General features: G+C 50.5%; 1 protein-coding gene across 1 annotated transcript in view; it reads right to left on the bottom strand.

Annotated features, from left to right (window-relative positions):
- Positions 1-18,731, bottom strand: part of ZNF536 (zinc finger protein 536) — a 279,105-nt gene extending 260,374 nt beyond the window's left edge. The window contains exon 1 of the mRNA XM_023555554.2: positions 16,487-18,731. Coding sequence (XP_023411322.2) covers positions 16,487-18,656 — 2,170 coding nt within the window. The 5' untranslated portion in view covers positions 18,657-18,731. The remainder of the gene's footprint in view (positions 1-16,486) is intronic.
- Positions 18,732-21,858: the final 3,127 nt, after the last annotated feature.

The raw sequence follows: 21,858 nt of genomic DNA on the forward strand, positions 1-21,858 counted from the left end.
CGACTCTTTCTGCAAGAAGGGCTGAAGGGTTACAATGTTTGTTCAAACCCATCCTTGGGGGTCCCTGGGTGGTACAAACAGTTAACACTCTCAGCTGTTACCAAAAAGGTTGGAAGTTTGAATCCACCCCGAGGGATCTCAGAAGAAAGGCCTGCGGAGGATGGTTCTACTCTGACACACATGGTGTTGGCACAAGTTGGAGTTGACTTGATGACACCTGGTGTTTTGAGTTTTTTTAAACGTATCCTACATAATAGTGAAACGTCATACTTCCCAACACACAGCCCACAACACACACCCCCACACACAGAAACTCATACCAATACACATATCCCAAGCCATCCTCACCTGCATACACATCCGCGCACATACCAAGACCCACACACACTCAGCCCATGCACAGCCACACCCATGCATCTCCAGCCCAAGACACACACCCCAACACACACTTCAGAACATACACACAGCAACACACACATCCTCAGCAACAAACACCCAAAATGACACGAAACCAACCTACTGATACATACCCACCACCCGCGTGTCAGTTTGCCATACTGTGGCGGCTTGCATGTTGCTATGATGCTGGGCACTGAGCCACTGATATTTCACATACCAACAAGGTCATCCATGGTGGACAGGTCTCAGCGGAGCTCCCAGACTAAGACTAGGATGAAAGTTTTGGCGGTCTACTTTCAAAAAATAGCCAATGAAAACCTCATGGATCACAACAGAACATTGTCTGACTTACTTGCTTTAGGTATGTCATCAGGAGGAGGACATCATGTTTGGTAAAGTAGAGGACAAGGGACACCCTCAATGAGATTGATTGGCTGAGTAGCTGCAAAGCTGGACTTGAACATGCCAGCAATTATGAGGATGACGAAGGACCAGGCAACATTATTGTTCTGTGATACGTAACGTTGACAACAACATAGACATACGTACAGCAACTCAGCCCCAAGACTGCGCAACAATATCCACACCAATATCCCTACACACCACTCAGACACACATGAACCCCAATGCACATAGCACCCCCCTCAACGCACACACACACACACACACGTGCTCAAGTGAGAAGCTATGGGTGATTTGAGATTGCTCATCTCCTCTCCCCGCTCAGGACCGCAGCTTATGCCTGAGACCTGGGTCCTTCCTTCCAGAGAGCATCTCAGGTGGAGCCAGGGTGGAGTGAAAGCCCGGAGCATTCTGCTTTGTGTGGCTGGTGCTAAGTGGCTGCTTGGTTAGTCTTCAGTGCCAAGAAGCAAGACAACAAAGAACTCAGCAGCTCCTCCTCTGGAAGGCTTCCTGGATGAAAAGTCTGCCCTCCTAATTTACACCTCAGAGGACCGTGCTGACCAGGGAGGAGGATTAGAGGCTCCCTCTTTTTCTTTCTCTTCATCTACCGGTGGGGGATTTCCCCCTCTTCTCTTCTGGAAAAGAAGCGGGGCGGGGAGAACAGACGTCTGGGAGGAAAGCTGTGAATACATTTATGAGACATCGCTGGCCACTGCTGGGGATGCCCTCTCCCTGCGTGTCCCTCTCTGGGCCCCCACCCACACCCTGGACACCTCCAACACCTAACTGCAAAGGACAGCAATGTGATGGTGCTGTCAGAGGACCATAGCATTGAAAGGGACTGGGGAAACTGAGGCTCCAGCAAGCTCACACAGGCAGAGAGAGGGCCAGATGCCCTCCTCCAGGCTGTGCTCCTGTGGCCTCAGAGGGGCCGGTTCCCCTCCATTCTGTCCAGCTCGGGATGCTAGGGGCACTTGGGGACATGTGTGACCTGCTGTGAATGTGACCTTGAGCAGGGACTGGGGGAGAGGGATACTTGCAACCACAGCTTTGGGGGATCACTCATAAGTGTTGAGCCTGGAGTGGGTCCCCATAAGTTCTCTGCGGAGCTGAGCACGCCCCAGGCTGTCTCTCACCCTCCTTGCTTCTTTTTCAGAAGAGTTGTAAGGACAAGCCCCACTGATACACGAAGTGGGGGAGAAGTCGTCTTCCAATCTCCCCATTAGCCTGCTCTAACAGGAGCTAGTCTGTGCCAGGGATGAGTCGGAGACGGGGCCGGGAGCAGGGGTTCTGTCTTCCACGGCATTCACCCCACTCCCGGTGTGGCCAAATGGTGGAGTGAAAAGGCAAAAGGTCAGAAAGATGCAGATTGAAATCTCAGCTCTGCAACTTCCTAGCTTCGCAACTCAGTACAACCCCTCCAGGCCTCAGTTTACAACTCTGATGGCACCCGCTTCAGGTGCTGCCTTCTGTGAAACCCTTCCCTTTCTGCACAAACAACCAGGAACCCAGAGCCCAATGCTGGCTGTAAAGGCCCCCTCTGCCCAGCCCAAGAACCTGGACACACCTACACCTGGTTCCTCAAATGGTGGCCGGTCAGCCCTCTCCACTGTGTCCTTTCAAGCTAAGATACGTACACACTTGTGGTCAACTGCAGTGTTTCTACTTGGGAAGGAGGCAGTGGAGGTGGAGAAGTTGGAAGAAAAACCACTGGGCTGCTCCCCCTTGCCTAGGTGACCGGCCAAGCACTGCCATCAGGGACCACACTCCTTGCAGTTAGCCGCTGTCGCTCTGTGGGCCATTCCTCAAAGTCACCGTTTTCTCCTCAAGAGCAGAGAAACATATCTTCCCTTCCTTTGCCGGTGTGGCCATGTGGAAGACATGTTGGTTGACTTTGGTGGTGCTCACTGTCATCCCCACGCTGAGATGAGGCTCAATGTCACAAAAAGAGGAGAAGGGGCAGAAATGGACACGGAGAAAGAAACCGAGAAACAAACCCTCCCATACAGCACAGGGGAGGGCTGGACCTGCTGACCAGTTGCAGACCCTTAACCGCCTTGCTCAGGGATGCGGCCACATTTCTCAGGACATCCTGAACAGCAGGGCAGATGCTTCTGCCACTGGAGGAACTTGGTGCCATGGCATTGTGAACACTGTTTTGCTGCTGAGGCACTACGCCTCCTCTGTCTGAATCTGCAGGAAAGCTCATCTGTGGCATTCGCACTACTGAGCTATATAAAAGCACACTCTCCCTGCCCAAGGCTAAGCTTTGCTTCACATGAGCCAGGTGGCGCATCTCATTCGCCTGGCAACAGGGACGGGCATAAAAGTACAGCAAGACATAGGAGAACACAAGGACCTCCAGAGAAAAGCATCCTTCTGCTTGGTGGTATGGGGATGTGAGGGCTGAGTTGTTGCAGCCTTTTTGCTACTATAAGGACAGGGGTCTTTGGGAAGACTGTTTGAACTGCTAAATCTGCTTCACATGAAGTCATAAAAAAAAAAAAAAAGAAGTCATACCAACGTCCAAACCGTTCAGTTATATGAACCACTGAACCTTTGTGGTTACAGCTATAGTTAAAGTCAGTTTGATATAAGGCTTATTCATGCTAACAAAGTATATGTGGAAAGCGAGCAGAGACAGAACACCTTTTGGTGGCTCCACATGAAGACTGGGAGGAAGCTGCCCACCCAGAACCACCTTCGTGAGGCCCCCAGATCATCATCCTCCCCCAGATAGTCTGATAAGCACAACTGACCCCACTATTTTATTGGGCACACAGGCAACTGACTACCAGACTCAGTAAGCATGTCCATGAATCCAGCTCTTTGGTGTTCGTGACTCACAACAACCAATCAATTGGCCACGTTTCCTGTTTTTCACCCAGTTGTTTCGTATTACATAGTGCAGAAATAATCATAATAATAGATCACATTTACTGAGCACTTGCTCATGCCAGGATCTGTGCTGAGCACTTTATGTACAGACAAGTCATTCACGTTTTGACAAGGAGGCTGAAGCTCAGAGAGGCTAAGGGACTCGTGCTGGGCTACACAGCTCCTAAGGTCCAACACCAGAGTCCACAGCGTAACTACCACTCTTCCCGCCTCTCTGAGGGCCCTGCTGGTCAGCCCTTGGGACCAAAGAGCAAACCCTTCAGAAGTGCTGGGGTAAGAGGCTCAGTGCTGCCCTCTAGCTGCAGGACCACTTATCTGACAGGGAGCTTCAGACAGGGAGCAGAGGTGGGAAGATCCCCAACGAGAAAGGAGGCAAAAGGAGGGTCTCCCAGCCCCACCGCCCACCAGGCACACTGGATCCTTCAGGGATGGAGTAACCTCACCGCCTACTCTCGCCCACCCAAGGCCCTTACACAAAAATCAGCAAGAAATGCACTCAATCCAAGACCCTACAAATCCTTGTTCCCTTCTCATGCAACAGCAGAGGAGATACTTTAACATTGTCCTCGGGCCATTTGGGAGAGAAGAGGAGAGGAGGGGGCCAGAGGAAGACGGAGAAGCTGAGGGCTGAAAGGGGTCTCAGGATCATCTAGGCTGTTCCACCCCCAATTCTAGTGCTGTGGATGCGGGGGCCCAGAGAAGGGAAGAGAGCTTCCCAAATAACCCAGCAAACCAGAAAACCAAGCCAGTTGTCCTCGAGTTGACCCCACTCCTGGCAACCCCATGTGTGTCAGTGTCGAACTGGGCTCCATAGGGTTTTCAGCGGATGATTTTTTGGAAGTTGATCACCAGGCCCTTCTTCCAAGCCGCCTCTGAGTGGACACGAACCTCTGACCTCTCGGTTGTTAGCTGAGCACGTTAACTGTTTGCACCACCCAGGGACTCCAGAATAATCTAGCAGGGTGGTTGAAGCCTGAAGCTGTGGGGCCGAGCTCTGTGCCAAAGTGGGCATATTCCACTCCAAGCCATTTCTCAAAAGTGAGGGAATGTCTTTGCCTCTGATTAATAACCAGCTTTATCATACTTTATTTCATCAGAAAATAAAGGGCCACTGACGTATGCTGTTTACTTGAAGAAATTGCTTCCACCCATTTCCAGGGTGGATCTATGTTTACTTCATGTTCCTCCACTCAAAAAGAAAAGTGCCCGAGAACCTCTACGGAGACGCCTAATAACAGGCATTTGGGCATGTTATTTGGGTGAAGTCCCCGCATACCACTCCCCTGATTCTCTGTGGGGCGACTATGGACAGTCCTGAGGCAGGTGAGGATGGTTTGGGTAAAACGACAAAGCCTGAGCCCCTCCTTCACAGTGTGGGGTCTCACAAGCCCTCAGCATACTCTGCTCCCAGGGTCTAAATCAGAGCCCACACAGGTATCATCTGACCACCTGAGTCCCGCCCCTTTCCCACGACTGACTCAGGTTGCCCAGAAGTTCAGGCTGGTGGGGGGTGGGGGCTCTGAGGCGGGTCAGGGAGCCTGGACTTCACTGCCCCATGTGAAGGGTGCTCTGCTTCTCCCCGGCTCCTGTTCACGGCCCCCATGCGTGTGGTGGGCAGCCCAGCCAAGGAGCCAGCTTGTGCTGAGACCTGCTCGTTTCAGACCCGGGCCACAGCAAAGCTGTGAGCCCCTTCCTCTACAGGCTCCCACCCTGGCCCCTGCCCACCCTTCTGTGCCTGGAGAATCTTCCTCAAAAGCAGCAGCCTGACCCTCGTCCCAGGGCCTCTTCTGTAGACTCTGGGTCACAGCCAGGGAGAGAATACCACAGAGAAAGACAGGGGCCAATGTTGCCCAGAAGTGATCTGGATGGAACAGAATCCACGAAGGGAACGTGTCATCTGTCAAAGGAGTCCTTAGGTGTTTACAGAGGTCACCTAACTAGCTGTGGTCCCTCAGGAACAAACGTGAGCTCCAGGACAAGTCAGTGTTCCCACAGTTCCTGGGTAAACCCTCCCATGCTTCGTGGCGACTCTTCTGTGCCCCCTCGTCCCCCAGGCTGCGAGCTTCTGTGGGTTGAGACTTGGCTTTCCTCATCTTTGCATCCCCAGTGCCTAGGCACTGCTCAGCATTCAGAACCTACTTAATAAGCATTTCATCCTTGAATGGATAAATAAATGAACGAACAAGCACATGCGTGAACTTACGAATGAACAAATGAGTCACAGGGTAGCTTGGTGAGAGCTGACTACTTAGCTTCAGAAAGACGGATCTCAACACACCCTCAGGAGGAACCTTCTGACAGTGGAATGTCCAGCATAGGAAGAAACTGCCCGAGACTCAGCCCGCTGCTGGGCAGCACACATCTGCAGCCCCAGAGATTCCCCCACAGGCGGTGATTGTACTGACGGACAGAAAGATTCAGGTGCGGAAATGTTCATCCCAGTGTCACTCCTCAGAGTGGAAAAATGGAAACAGGTCTTATGTTGAGCAGTAGGGGATTGACTAAATGGTTTTCTAGAGATTTTTTCCTTTGATTCCATGTATTTCTAATTGTTCCTCAGAAAATGTTTTACTTGTATGATGGAAAAAAAAAATAAAGGTTACTATACTATAGAATAGAGCCCTGGTGGTGCAGTGGTTAAGAGCTCAGCTGCTAACCAAAAAGTCGGCAGTTCAAATCCACCAGCTGCTCCTTGGAAACCCTATGGGGCAGTTCTACTCTGTCCTATGGGGTCGCTATGAGTCGGAATTGACTTGACGGCAATGGGTTTTCATACTATAGAATCAAAACCAAAACCCCATTGCCTTTGAGTAGATTCTGACTCTAATGGATTGAATTCTGTACCCCAAAAATATGTGTGTACCTGGTTAGGCCATGTGTGGCTGTCCTCCATTTTTTGATTTTCCTATGCGTTATAAATCATAATCTCTGCCTGTGGTTAAAGAGGATTAGGGTGGGACATAACAACCTTGCTACGGTCACATCCCTGATCCAATGTAAAGGGAGTTTCCCTGTGGTGTGGCCTGTACCACCTCTTATCTTACAAGAGATAAAAGGAAAGGGAAGCAAGCAGAGAGTTGGGGAACTTATACGACCAAGAAAGCAGTGCCGGGAGCAGGGCTCATCCTTTGGACCTGAGGGTCCTTCACTGAGATGCGCCCAGACCAAGGGAAGACTGATGAATCACAAGGACCTTCCTCCAGAGCCAACAGAGAGAGAAAGCCTTCCCTTGGAGCCAGCGCCCTGAATTCAGACTTCTAGCCTAGTGGACTGTGAGAGAATAGGCTTCTCTTTGTTAAAGCCATCCACTTGTGGTATTTCTGTTATAGCAGCACTAGATGACTAAGTCACCGACTCATAGTGACCCTGTAGGACAAAGTAGGACTGCTCCATAGTTTCCAAGGCTGTAATCTTTATGGAAGCAGACTGTCACATCTTCCTCCTGTGGAGCAGCTGGTGGGTTTGAACCGTCAACCTTTTGGTTAGCAGCCTGGTGCTTTAACCGCTGTACCACCAGGGCTCCTAGTGGTGAACATATATGTTTTTTCAATTATTTTTCTCATTTTTATTCATTACATATTTTCAAAGTGTCCAAGATGAACAAAAATTACCTCATAGTAAGAAAAATAATAGTAAAAAGTCATTAAACAGCAACAATAGCAACAATGAAATTAATAAACGTCCCTCTAGAAGGAGGTCAAGTGAAGAGGGCTTAAAGGTCAGTGGTAAAGGGCGTTGTGCCGGGCTCAGGCCTCAGCTGGATTGGCACTGCCAGAGCCTCTCCCACAGCCAGTATTGTTTTATGTCACACTTCAGCTTTGCGAAGGGATCACTTTACTGTTTCATAGCTGCTTACTTTTATAAAACTTTTAAAACACCTACTTTAGCAACAAATTAAGCAAAATGTACTTAGCAATAAAGGGAAGCAGGTATTTGCCCCCGGTCTTCAAGGAAGCAACCATGGCATACATTTTACGCTGAACATAACCAAGTGTAGGAAATTTTCCAAAATGCCTCTCAAGGTGATTGAAGACAACTGAGGATGTCCAAACCCACGAATGACATCCACTGAGTTAGGAGCTTCTAGACATTAATGAAGAGAAGAGAGCACTGTGGAGGGGACCAGTTCCATCGTGCGTCATATGGCATTGGACGTTCGATCAGACAAAAGGAACAGTACCGGTGTCTGCCTCAATTCTAGTCCAACCAGGTGCCTCTCCTGGGGATAAGGATTGAATGGAAAGATTCGATTCCTCCACAAGATGTCCTAGACCCGAAGCACAGAGTCAAACATACAAAGGTTCCCCAAAGGTGGAAAAGCTGAAAAATGACACCATCCTTTAGAAGCAAGTGACACGGTGCTAAGAGCTGAACCCACCCATCACCTACCTCCTCATGCTCCTATTTGAGTCAGCATCCTGGCTGGGTACCCCAAAGGGGAGAGCCACCTCCCCCGACGTGGCATGGTGGGCAGCCCAGCCAAGGAGCCAGCTTGTGCTATGCCTCCCACTTCTCTCAGACACATGCCACATGTCACACAAAAGTCCCAAGTCTTGCAGCAACAAAGAAATGGGGTCCACAAGAAGCCAAGCCCTGGACAACTTTCTCTTGGTGGGAAACACAACAGGAAGTAAGTGAATTCCACCTGGCCCGTAGCAGCATTTCACCGGGCCCACCCATCAGGTAGCAGCAGATAGTGTTCAGACACGCATTGTTTTGGGACTCTGCAGACTGTTTTGAAGATGTGGATCAGGCAAAGGATGGTGGCAAATCTCAGTGCTTAGCTTTCTGCTGTTTGTCCCAGGCCATAGCCGCCAAGCTCTAGATCCTGTCTCTCTAGCACATTTTAAAGGCACAATGTTCTTTTCTTATTTTACTGCTAATAAGCCCTGATATTACAGGGTTATATCAGTGACTAACCAGAACAGTCTTGGGTGGCTCCACACTACCACGCCACGACGTATAAGTACTTAGGTAAAAACAGTGAGTGAAATGAAAGACAAAATAAATAGGTGGAAGTACAGCCCAAGGAAAGTTAGTACATGCCTGACAAAGAAAACCTAAACCAGATCTGGCTGGAGAATTTACTGGAGAGGCCTAGAAGAGATAAGCCCTGCATGCTAACTGAGAAGAGCCTGTTTTAGCTGCGCGGCTCCCGGAGGACTCCAGTCCTGCTCAGGTGTCTTGATGCTCAGGGTCTGCCCAAGAAAAAAGCTCCGATGCTCTTCCCAAGTCCCGCTCCCCGGATTCCTTTTGGGAGGGTCCGCAGCTTTCTGAGAAGGGCTTTCCAGATGGTGCCTGGCAGCAGCAGTGCCAAACTCCACAGCTTAAGTAAATGTTGCCATCACCCCATCCTGCCAGGAAAAGACAAGGGGGACCTATAGTTCCTCTCGGCTTCTGCCACGTGCACTTCCCCGAGAGATCAGGGAGCCCCCCGGTCACCTGCCTGCCCACCCCTCTGCCCTGCACCCCTCCTGGAGAGCCCCTTTCCCAAAACTCGCTACATTTGCAAGCCTCCAGGTGCCCTCTCCTCCTGAACTTGCCGCCCCATCAACAAGGGTGGCAGGATGAGTTTGTCAGATGCCGAAAGAGGGCAGAGAGACAAGGGGAGGTGAGGAACCCAGAAGGGCAGCAAGGAGGCCCAAGGGTCGCAGATGGCAAAGGTTCCAGCCCAGTCATCAGGCATCTGCACAAATCCAATCTCCGGATCTCTGCAGGTGTTTCTCCACCCCTGCCATCAGTGCTCCAAAACAGCTCCACGGTTAAAGGCGCGAACTGCTCGCTCCCTCTCTGACTTCACAGGCAGGGGAAATGCTCACTACCACACTGCTCTTTCCCAATGGACTCCCTCAGCTCTCCCTCTCAGAGTGCTCTCCAAGCACCCCAGCTGTCTACCCCCAAGAATCCAGTGGGACCTTGAGGGCCAGTGAAACAGGGATAGTGTTGAAGCTTGCTATTGGCTTGCTAGCTTGCCCCTTCCCCCACTCCTGAGACCCCCAGAACCTGCTCTGGGAGGAGGGCAGTCAGGAATCCCAGCTTGGTGTGAGGCCAGGATGCCTTTCAGACCTTCCTCTTCCCTGGAGTGGGCTGCTTATAAGTGGGGCATAAAGCTTCCCGCCAAAGAAGGGATTTGCAGAAACAAGCAATCTGCTAGAGAAGGGTGAGCAAGAGGACCCCAAGCTACCCCCAAAGAGAGGCTGCCCCAGCTCTGCAGAAGTGGACCCTGACAATGCTAACATAAAAAAAAAAAAAATTCCATCCAGTTGATTCCGACTCATGGAGACCCCATGTGTTACACAGAATAGGACTACTCCATAGGCTGTGATCTTTATGAAAACAGTTTGCCAGGCCTTTCTTCCATGGAGGGGCTGGCTGGCTTCAAACCTCCAACCTTTCCGTTAGCAGCCAATCACAAACCGCTTTCGCCACCCAGACTCCAATGCTAACCTAAACCAAAACCCAAACCCAGTACCATCAAGTCGATTCCAAACCATAGTGACCCTAGAGGACAGAGTAGAACTGTCCCATAAGGCTTCTAAGGAGCTGCTGGTGGATTTGAACTGCTGACCTTTTGGTTAGCAGCTGTAGTTCTTAACCACTGTGCCACCAGGGCTCCAGTGTTAACATAGTGGGCATAAATTGCCCACTTACCTGAAGGTATAGTGAGTGGGCGAAAGGCAGCCCCTGGAAGCTCATGATACCTGCTTTTGGCCAAACTCTCAAACAGAAGACACACTGGCTGTTTGCAAAGCAAACTGTTAATTCCAGCCAACACACCCAACCGTGGTGGCCTCATAAAGCACCCAAGGTGGCGGCCAGGACTGGAGCCCGAAGAATCTCCCATTCAAGTTAATGGGAATCCTGCAGCGGCTAATGCTTTGTGCTTTATTTTGAAAATTGCTTAATTCTCTGCGTCATTGTAACCTACCCTTAGCTAATCTGTGTTTTCCTTACTACCATTAAATTTAGACTTAAATGCACGCGGATTCCTCGGGCTCGCAGGTTAATACCTGGACAGAAGTGAAGCACTATGGGGCACTTTGGGCATCTATGAGCTTCCACGTTGCCCCTCACAGCATCCCCAGAGAGAAGGACGGGAGACTGGCCACATGGTGCCTGACCTGAAGATGGGCAAGGGGAGACACCAGGAATCAGCCAAGCCAGGACTCAACCAATCCCACCTCCAGGAATCAGATCCATCCTGACACTGAGTGGTTTTCTGGAAATGGGCTGCAGTGTAGACCAGGCTTAGTTTCTGGAATTGTACATCAACCCATCTTTTGCACTGCACTCCCAAGCTGAAGACTTTCAGAGTCTGCACAATTTCCCTCGTTCGCAAATGCTGCGTGACAGCAGCACCAGACAGTGCCTTGGAAGTGGGATTTATAGCAACGGGCAAAGGGGAAAGAGAGGCAGCAACTGCCTGGAGCAGAGTGCTACTGACTGTTCCTAAATACTCCTAAACACAAGAGAACAGAAGTTCGCCAAGTGAACGGGAAGTTACAAACAGGAGCTGCTGGTAGCCGCCCAGCTCCCCCGGGGAAAGGAGGAAGACAGTGTGACAGCCGCCAGGGCCAGCTCTGGTTTCCCCAAAGTAATCAGCATCATCTGAGAGGTCCCTTAATCCCAGCTTCTGCACGTCGCCCTGATTGGACAGGCCACACCACAGACCAGTGGGAGGTCACTAGGACCTCCGAGCTTTGCCCCATCTGACACCGGAGCCCCCAGTTGCTGCAGCCTATCGGCCTCACAGGAAGGCTCACAGGAAGGGCCGTGGCCAGCGTCTGCCTGGGCACAGCTTTGACACACACAAGCTGAGCCTCTGTAAATCTCCACAAACACGGCGGGCCGCCTGCACACACTTCCATGCCGGGGACTGGAGGGCTGCATATGGCGCTGGGTTTTAACAGCTGAGCTTTAAAAACGTGCAGCTTTTCATCTCCCTGAACCGGCTCCCAAATTAGGGTGGGGGGACGGGGGGAGACAGGGAGGGGGCGTGCCGAGAAAAGAGGAAGTCGGGCAGGCGGGCAGGGGGAGCCGCCCACATTTTACAAGGAATTTTAGACTATGATCTGCTCAAAGAGTCACTCTGTAGAACTGAACAATGCTCCTTGATTGTCATGCTCAAGTTGACCGGTTTCAAGTTAGATAATCTAAAAAAAAAAAAAACACTTTTGGGGTGGCGGGGGGAATAAAAGCGAAGGAGTCTATCTAGGAAGAAATCACTAACATGCTTTAGATTGGGTTAAAAAAAAAAAAGTAAATTTATAAATGGGATTATTGTTTTCCAAAGCTCTGCTCAGCAAAGGGATTCGCTGCCACAACACCCAGGGGTTATCCATCCTCCGCTCCTTTTAATTCCCTGTCTGGAGGCAGAAGGTGATTGGAAAGGAGCAGGAAGGAGAAGTCTGATAGCACAGTTTTCCTGGAATTGCCTGGAAACTTTTACTTTCTGTTTCCTCTGCTCCTAAGGGCTGTCTTCCCGCAGCAGCCTGCTCCCCTCTCCCCCTCCCAGCCCCCTGTTGCTGCTCACCATCCCCGAGCTCCAGTATAAAGTTTGGCTTTTGCAGCAGGAAGCAGCTGGGCCAAGCAACCAGCGAATGATAATGACCTCAGAAATCTGCTGTTCGCTCGGCAACAATAGGGTGCTCAGTCTACTGGAAAATTGTGTTCATCAGCTAACTCTGCTCAGTTACTAATTGACATTGCCAAATATTTTAAGAACAATTGGAATGCACAAGCAAAAAAAAAAAAAAATGAAGATCTTAATCCTCAGACTGAAAGTTTTTTTTCCTTTTTTTTTTCTTCTTTTGGGGCCCTGGATTTATTTGAGGGGAGCAGGCAGTGGTTATCATGAATGGGGGCTGAGGGGGGAGCCACATGAGAAAAAGAGGTGGAAAAGAAAGAAACTCTATCATATCAGTCTATACCCGACGGAAATGCTCCGGAGCCCTGGGTAAAGGCCTCTGGTGCTGTGGTCAACGGCCCCACACAGGATGGAGAGCCAGCGTTTCTAGAATGCAGCTCAAGCAACAAAAGGAGCCCCCGCAAGGCTTCCAGCCCAGCTGATCAAATAATCCTCGTCCATCTCAAAATATTATACCAGAAGTAGTAGGGGTTAACAATATTTTCATCTTTGCATCCCTCCCTGGCTTTCCATTGATCATGTAACTTAGCCGACTTTATTTAATGAACAGAGGGTCAACGCATTCAATTACCCCCTTCCCACAGTCAAGACTTCAATTATCCCCACTCCAAAATTATGGGGAATGCAGAAGGTAACTGCCCTGTTGGATATAATGAGCAGGATCGTTTCTTAGTACATTAAGTTTTAATTATTCTGAGCATGATTTCCAAAGCAAAATCTGAAGAAACAGAACTTTGGTGGTTTTCTGACTTAGAGTAAAGACAGGACCCAAGCCCAGTCTTAGAGGAGGTTTTAGGGAAAGACTCAGAGATTAATTCCATCAGAGCATTTGCACGCAAGCCAGAAACAGGGAAGCGTCTAAACACTAGCCCTGCTTTCTAAATATCATGAAAGAGTAAAATTTGGAAGCTGCTGCACTCCAAATAGTTTCCTTTTGCATTGTATGGGGGCGGGGGAGGGGGGCAGAAATGACATCTACAATGGTGTGAAATTATTAGTAAGTCAAATCAACAGCAACAACAAAAGTAAGACAAAGAGAAAAGACAGGGAGATGATCCGTGCACCTAGTTTTGTCCATTTTGTTAGAAAATATGACCTCTCCATTTGTCAAAGGTCCTAGTTTTCGCAGTTGATCTTAAGCTTGGTTCTCAGCAGTTTGGAGAGCCAAAGAACAAACACATTTTCTGGTTCACTGGAATCATTTTCACATGTTCACTGATTCAAACGTTCTCTTGCTCACATAACAAACAGCTGCATCCCGCATTAGCCTAGCCAGTGACAGTCGCCCATCTCGGCAATAACTGTTTGATTGCAAACTTGACCCCTTCTGCGTCTCGGTCTGAGCAAGACATTTTGAAACAGCCAGGCCGTTCCCAATCCTCCTTTGCAGAGAATTACATCAGATAACAAAGGACGTGTCTGCCACTCATTGTAAGTCTTCTTCTGGAGAGCCGTTCTAAGAGGCTCTCTGTAAAAAGGTTTTTTATGATGAATTCACAACTACTATCATGTTAAGAGCAGCGATTTATAAAGAAGAATCCATTGGTTAAGATCTGAAAAAATAGTTTCTCAGGCCCTACTGACCCAGTTGTCAACAAAAAAAAAGAATCAAGTGATGCAAATTAAGTTTTGCGACATTGTTATGCAGTCTGAGAAATTTGTAAAACGGTGGTTTGCAGTTATTTCTTAATAGAAGCCTTAATAAGTACTTCTTTCTTTACTTAAGGGCTTAAAGATTCCCCCCCCTTTACCTTGTAGGCTTCTCTCTAACAGGTAATAATCAAATATCTATTGTGCCAAGCTTTTCATTTAAATGCTTATTTTTGTAGCACTTTAGACGAGTTGTACTTGTTTGAAATAAGAGGAAAGACTAACTAGATTTGGTTAAGGGTCCTAATCCCAGGAAAACTGGACTGTCCCGACGTGCAACTGATTTGGGCTGCATGTTGGTCTGCCATCAATTTCCCTACTTAGCCCTAAAATTATGAAAGGGTCTCATTTGAATATGAAGAAAACAAAGGAGTCAACCAGAAATGAAAGCCTCCCTGTTCACAATTGTGAAGTACTTCAGTGAGGCAAATAAAAGTGAGCCCATAACCACAACTCAAATATAATTCTCTTTTGAGTCACAAGCAGGGTTGGTTCTTTCAAGCAAAATGGTTCTCCGCCGCCCCCCCCCCCCCCGCCACGAGTGTTTAGAGATGTGGAAGCAAGGGAGAGAGGAAGAGTACAAGGCAATCACTGGGCCAGAAGGTGAGGAAGACGGGGCCAACACATCATTAATGAAGCCAAACGTTTGGTGTCGGGATATTCTGCTGAGATCTGTGCATTTCAGCAGGTCTGGGAGAGGGGGGGAAATCTGTCCCTGTTAACTCCACGTCACTCCAGAAACAGGAGAGCCAGGTTGCTCTCTGCTTGCTACCCCTTAAAGGTCTCTGATCTAAAAACAGCGAGGCTGCACCCCCTGGAAGAGAAGACCCCATCATGGGAGCCCAGAAACTAGCCCTTCCGGCAGTGAGAGGCCTGGAACTTTGCTGCCGAGAGCTCCCAAGAGCAGGGAGTGAAGCTTGAGGGCCCTTCCTTCCCTTGTGTCTTAGCGTGTTCCCTGTAGCCGTCGCTCCGTGTAGCAGGACCTCACCCTTCCATGGTACTCAGGTCCCTGGTTGGACTCTTCTCAAGTGTCTCACCAGCAATAAATCGCAAACGAGTCTAGGGGTCCAGAAGTAGACAGCGTTTCATGGGTATTTAAGCAGCAGCATTAAATGCTATCGGAATCTCTGGAATGCGCCGTTCAGATTTACGTGTCTTAACAATTCTTTACTGGTCTGTAATAAGCCAGCAGACTCCCGCTTTATTTTCAGATTAATTTTGTCCTAGAAGAAGGGTATACTGAAGCATGGCAATAACAACAAAACTAAACTGGCATACACTTAATAACTGTAGTAGGGAATTGCCTCCAATGCTAAAATATCCATTGAAACTGTGAAGAAAAAACTGTGAAGGAGGGAAAAAGGAGAGAGCGAGAGAAGAAAAAACTTAAAAAAAAAAAAAATGACCCTCAGCAGTCTGCTGCCACATCTTTAACAGTGGGCAAGGCAGTGCCTTGAGGTGCCTCAAACTGTCTTTCATTTCCCAGACTTAATGGCTGATTGCAGAAATCAATGTTGCCATTAGTAACAGGGTATTTGTTATGGCATGATTTCCTCTGTTGTTAGGCTGCAGAATGATTACAGTATTAGCGAGGTGCTTTCTTTACAAAAGGCTAGAGATATAACTTTCAATTTACTATCCATTAGTAAGGGGCCTTGGAAATATGGACAGAGGCAACACCTTACCTGCTGTTAGGTAGTGATTTTAACTTAGCCATCTTAGGCTACTGTTTTTTTTTTTTTTTTTCCCCCCATACTGGGCCAGGAAGCTTCAGCATCTCACAGACATTCTGATGACAGATTTTTCTGCTTAGCTATTTTAGACCCCAGAGCTGTATTACCCGTGGAACACAGTACGATTTCAGGCAGGCAGCCGCGCATCTGTGTTTCAAACCTCTGTGCTTTCCTAAACCGTCAGAGGGAAGTGCCATGGTTCTCCAGGTAAGACGGGCCGACAGGTGGGCCACGTTGTCATTTTGGAAGGGGAGAGAAGGTAGGCTTGGTGTAAGGAAGGAGCCTGGGGTGCCCAGGTGAGAGAATTATACGAATACACTTCTAAGGAGAGATGGCAGGGTGTCAACTTGCATACTCACACCATGGATGGAGCCCAAAGCCAGCCCAGGCTCCAGAGAGGAGCAGTGGCAGGTGGGGTCGGGGCATGACATGGGCTGTGCAATGCAGTGGATTTGCAGTTAACGACCGATTGGAAAAAGAGCGCCCAGCCATCTCCACCACAGGCAGGAGGGTCAACTCACTTCCCTTGTAGCCATTGTTCAAGAGAAGACCAAGAGTTTAAACGACAGCCTTGCCTGTGTGAGGACAGCCCAACCCACCCATCACACTCCATCCAACCACGCGACCTCAGCTCGGGCTCTGAAGAGCAGCCGGGGCCCCTCCGCAGCCGAGGCCGAGCGCGGCACCGGGCAGCCCCAAGGGCCTACCCGAGCGCGCCCGTTGCCCAGGGGCGCCGCCATCTTGCCCGCCGGCCTACCTGAGGAGGACGGCGAGGAGGGGTGCGGGCTGTCCTCCTGGGCGCTCCCGGGCTGGGAGAGGCCGCCGCCGAGCCCGCTCTCCTCGGTGACGTTGGAGGAGCCGGGCGTGGTGGAGCGGCTCACCGACTGGGACTCCTGGTCGCTGCCGGAGCCACGCCTCTCGTCCAGGCAGGCGTGCAGCCCGTCCTCGTCGCCCTTGCGGTCCCGCCTGTGGACCCGGGAGTGCACGACCACCTGGTGGTAGGTGCGGAACACCCGGCCGCAGTCGGGGCACTCGGTGGGCTTCTCCTTCATGTTGCCGTGACCCTGCAGGTTGTAATCGAGCGCCTGGTTCAGCCCGTGTGACAAAAAATCCCGACTGCCTTCCAAGGGCTCGAGCTTACTCGGCAGGTCTCTCGGATTGGCCACTTTAGTGCCGTGTACCAGATCAGCAGGCATTTTCTGTCTGGAGCCATCTGCTCCCACTACCACGTACTCCCGCTTCTCCTTATCGAACATCACCCCGGCGCTGGCCAAAGTGTCTTCGTGGTTGCGCTGTAGCTGCTGCTCTTTAGACAAGAAGCCATGCTCCATGGCCATGCCCCTGGCCATGAGCTGCCAAGCCTGGTAGCTGTTCACCGGGTCCATCTCTGCCGCTTTGGCCGCCGCCTGTAGCCGCTCGATGCAGCTGGACTTCAGCGGTGGCACCAGGTTGAGGCAGCCCAGGAGGGAGTGCTTGTCCCCCTCGGGGACGCCGTGGGCCATGCTGGAGATGGGAGACAGCAGCTTCCCCAGGACCTCCTTCTCCTTCGTGGGCAGCTCGCCTTTGCCGTAGAGCTGGCTGGGCTCGCTCAGGCTTGCCTTGTCTGGGGCCACGAAGCCGCTCTGCAGGCAGGAGAGGTACCTGGAATACAGGTTGGCGTGGGCGTCCTGTGACATGCCGCCCACCGGCACGGGCACCTCGGGGTCGCCGGGGGACTTGTTCTTCACCGACAGCTTGTTGAGGTGCACCTTCATGTGGTTCTTCAGGAACCAGGGCTCTTTGAAGCGCCGGCCGCAGATCTGGCAGCAGTGCTCGAAGGAGTCTTTGTGCTTCCGCATGTGGCCCTTGAGGAACCAGGCCTGGCTGAAAACCTGGCCGCACACCTCGCAGCGGAACTCGTTGGCTGCCTGCTCCCCGCCGCCGTTGGGGCCCTGGCCCTGGGCCGACTCGGCAGTGATGTGGGCCTTCTCCACGTGGCTGATCAGCTCCTCCTCCTGCGAGGCGGCGAAGTCGCACAGCGTGCACTTGTAGGGTTTGTGCAGGATGCGGATGTGACGGTCCAGCTCCTCCCGCTTCTTGAACTTGCCCTTGCAGAAGGTGCAGCGGAAGCCCGCCGCCGGGGCCACCGCGTCTTCCTGCACGCTGGCCGGCTTGGGCGAGGGCACGGGGTGGGCGACGTCGGGCAGGCTGTGGTTGGCGGGCAGGGCCAGGTTGCAGGCGGCCAGTGGGGCCTGCTGGGCATGTGGCGGGGGCTTCAGGTCGGGCCGGGGCTGCAGCAGGCTGCCCTTCATCTGCTTGTCCCGGAGGATAGCCCTCTCCTCCAGCTCGTGCAGCAGACGGTTCTCCTCGCGCACCCGCCCGCGCCCCTTGCCCAGGTTGCCCAGCTTGTGGGTGCGCAGGTGGATCTTCAGGTTCCCCTTCTGAGCCGCCCGGTGGTCGCAGTAGGGGCACTTGAAGGGCTTCTCGCCGGTGTGAGTACGCATGTGCAGGGACAGGATGCTGTTGAAGCGGAAGCGCTTGCCGCAGAGGGGACAGGGGTACTTGCGGTTTTTGCGGGCATCGTCCTCGATGTCGCTCATCTGGGACATGATACCCAGGTTCTGCCCGTTGAGGAACTGCTGCAGGTCCACCCGCCCGTTGAGGCTGGTGTCCACCTCCCGGCCGAGCTGGTTGGCCAGGAGTGCCATCTGACTGCCCATGGGCTGGCCGCTCATCGGCACGTGGGCCTTCTCGTCCAGGGACGCAGGGGTCTTCTCCTCCGGGTTGGACCGCGCATGCAGCTCCGGGAAGGCATGGCTCAGCTGTGAGGTGATCTGGTGCAACTTCTGACTCATGGCATACTGGCCGTTGAGGACCGGGCCGCTCAGGTGGGGCTCAGTTTCCGGCGCCGCCGAGGACACTCCAAGGCACAGACTTGCTTCTTCCATCCCTGAAAGTAAAGACAGAGTTCAGATGTGTGCCCGGCACCGGGTGGCAATGAATCAACAGCATCAGCTGGCGGGAAATTTGCATTTCATGCCTTACCTACACATAAAAATGCTAAGGAATTATAGTCAAAAAACAATAATAAAAAAAATGAATTATTAAATGCCAATTATGCAATATGGCATTGCTCCTCCAACTTGTTTTGGGGAGAGATAGTCTTCCTTGTATTTTCTATTTACAGACTGCAATTATTCATTTGCATTTAAATTATTAATGTTTTACCACTTCCAACACCTAATAACAAATCGAGGGTCTACGTGTTTAACTTTTCTCCCCTCTGCCCCTTTTGTGGCACCTGTACCTGTTGGTTCAATCCAAAAGTTTGCCTTTGAGCAAAATGGCTTTCACTGCAAGACCAAACCAACTCTCCCTTGGAACTTTTGTTTCCATTTACAATATTCAATACATTCGCCAGTCTGAGATGAAAGAGATCATTTTATGATGTGGCCAGAAAAAGAAAGGAAAAAAAAAAAAAAAAAACCAATGGCATGATATTTACTGGTACATAATAAAACAAGATAATGTTTTGGGAAAAAATAAAGGACAGGACAGGCTTTAGAACAATAAAAGGGATTTTGCTTTAGTCAACAAAAAGTGCAGTAATATCTCATTAAGCTGATTAGTATGCTGCTTAGAAACAGTACTAGGTGCTGTAACACATGATTATAATCATAAAAATCCTTCAGTGTTTGCAAGGAAGCATTAACGAGGTATATTAAATTTTAAGGAGACTGCGAGCAGCGGCTTTGCAAACCTCTGAGATTAAGATTTAACCCTTCTGTTACGAAACACTGTTATTTTGTCATTTGGTAACTGTGCCCATCAAGAGAAGTATGAATTATCTCATGACGGAATCTTAATTGATTGTTGAGACTGTGTGGATTGGATGGAGGTAAAAATTTCACACCTACCATGGTCTCTCCCTGTCCTTCAACCGGCAAGAGAGCTGAGGCAGGGACTTTGATTGGGCTTAAAGAGATCTTTTATAGAACTAGATAAAAACCAATTAAAATCCGGGGACGATGCCATAGGAAGTCTCACCAAGTTTGAGTGTTTTTAATAACTTTCCCAATATACAGTAATGAGTACAAATTGTACCTGCAGTATGTGTTTTGCAGAAAATGAGAACTCAGAGCTGTTTGTTAAATACTACCACTCAAAGCTGGCCTGCGTAATTGTCTTTAATGGTCCTTCTTGCCCCTTCTCCAGCCATGCAGAGAAGAGAAATCCAGATCACTCAGGGGTGGGGGAGAGGAGGGCCCCTTCCACCTCAGAACGTGTGGGAGCTGTACTTTGAAAGACAATGAGCCCCTGTCTCCCGTCCTTCTACTTCCAGACCTGCCTTCTGCCTGAAGGAGTCCAAATGTGTTTCCTGCCATTGGAATGGGTTTTGCACATCCATCCTCTTTTTATCCCAATGTTGAAATGTGTTGGCCAGCCAGGCGGTCCAGGAGCAGCACTCAGCCCCAGCCAGGACTGATTCCTGGGCCTGTGGGGACAGAGCTCAACTGTGGAGGAAGTACATTCAGCCCTGGCAGGGACTGGGGCTGTGGTCTGCAGGGCCTCCCACCAGGCCGACTATGCCTGGCATGGATGGTCTCCAGTGGGAGTCCTGCTTCCCTGGCAAGAGGAAAGGGGCTGCGATTCCACCTTGCAGGGGAGAGGAAGGAAAGCAACACAGATGTTTGTTTCCAGGAGGCAGAGGGGCTACATGGGCGGTGCAGGTAACTGTCCACCCTTGAATGTCCATGTTCACACACACACACACACACACAGAGGCACATGCTCTCCTGCAGTAAAAGAAGCTTCCATTTTGCCATCTTTCCTTATTGTTTCAGGTGTCAGTCTGCATTAACCAAAAAAAAAGGAAGAAGAAGCCCATTTTGAAGACTGGTCAGAAAGTAGTGATTTCTCACAGAGATTCTCACATTCATTCAACAGATTTGCTGAGTTCCCACTGTGTGCCTGACCCTGTCCTTGGCACTGAAGGCCCACAGTGGACAAGACTGGACAGCCCAGCATTCTCCCACCCACCACCCTGCAGGGAGTAGCTGAAGAAGCAAGACCACTCAGGCTGGGATGATGGCTCCCAGGGCCCTGACCACGGCCCTTTCTCCACCTTCCTAGCCCTGTTCAGCTGTGCTGGCTCCTCTCCTGAGCAAACAGGGGGCATGACCCTGAAGCCACATGGGAGTGCTCAGAATTCCACCCAATAGCTCTGTGAAAGTTTGGAAAGTCCAGAGCCAACGTGGTTGGCCCACTTCCAACAACTGCCCAATTGGCCAGCTCAGAAGACATGAGTCCAGGAAGATGGGCTATTTTCAGGTTGCCGCTGATGAGCTGACGCAAATTCAGCAGAGGGAGAGGAGGCAGAATGTGCAATGCAGCAAGACTACAAATCAGGTTGGATGAGGGGGCATCGAGTTGAAGGCCATGGTTCCAGGCACCCCCTCCTCCCCGTTCATGCTGAACCAGTAATGCTCAGCTTGTCAGATAATGAACACGGTGAGTTTTCAAGTTCAGTCTGACTACAGAATTTTCTTTATTCTGTTCAAATAATTTTTTTTCTCAGAATCGACAAAGCTTCTTAAACCCTTTTAAGTAACTGGTCGTCAGATGCCATCACTGAGACCCCCAGCTGAAGAGAGATAGAATGTGCTAGAATATGCTACCCCAGCTCTTCAGAGTTGGCTCCTTCCTATCATTCAGGTCTCAGCTCAGAGATCGCCTTCTCTGACCACCCCATCTGAAGTCAACACTCCCTATTCCCTTTCTACCTCGTCACCTTATTTTCTTCTTCATAGCACTTACCACTGTGGCAAAGCTTGTTGTTCACCCTTTTCTGTGAGGGTAGCGATTGTGTCTGCCTTGGTCACAGATGAGGTCCCTGGGCCTGGAGCAGTGCTGGCTCCTTGTAGGGTCAGTATGTACCGACTGAATAGAGGAATGACTGTACAGACTCCTACACTGTAAACACAGCACAAAAGCAACATCCAGCCACATAGAACTACCCTCACTCCAACCTCATGTGGCCCGAGCTCGGCTTTTGGACAAGTCTTAAAGCATTCACAATTAGAATTTATCAAGAGTTAGAAGGGTCTTTGGCTACCACCCAGACCTGGAGACCCAGAAGCCACCAAATGA

This window comes from Loxodonta africana, chromosome 21 (genome assembly GCF_030014295.1).
Source record: "Loxodonta africana isolate mLoxAfr1 chromosome 21, mLoxAfr1.hap2, whole genome shotgun sequence".
Taxonomy (NCBI): domain Eukaryota; kingdom Metazoa; phylum Chordata; class Mammalia; order Proboscidea; family Elephantidae; genus Loxodonta; species Loxodonta africana.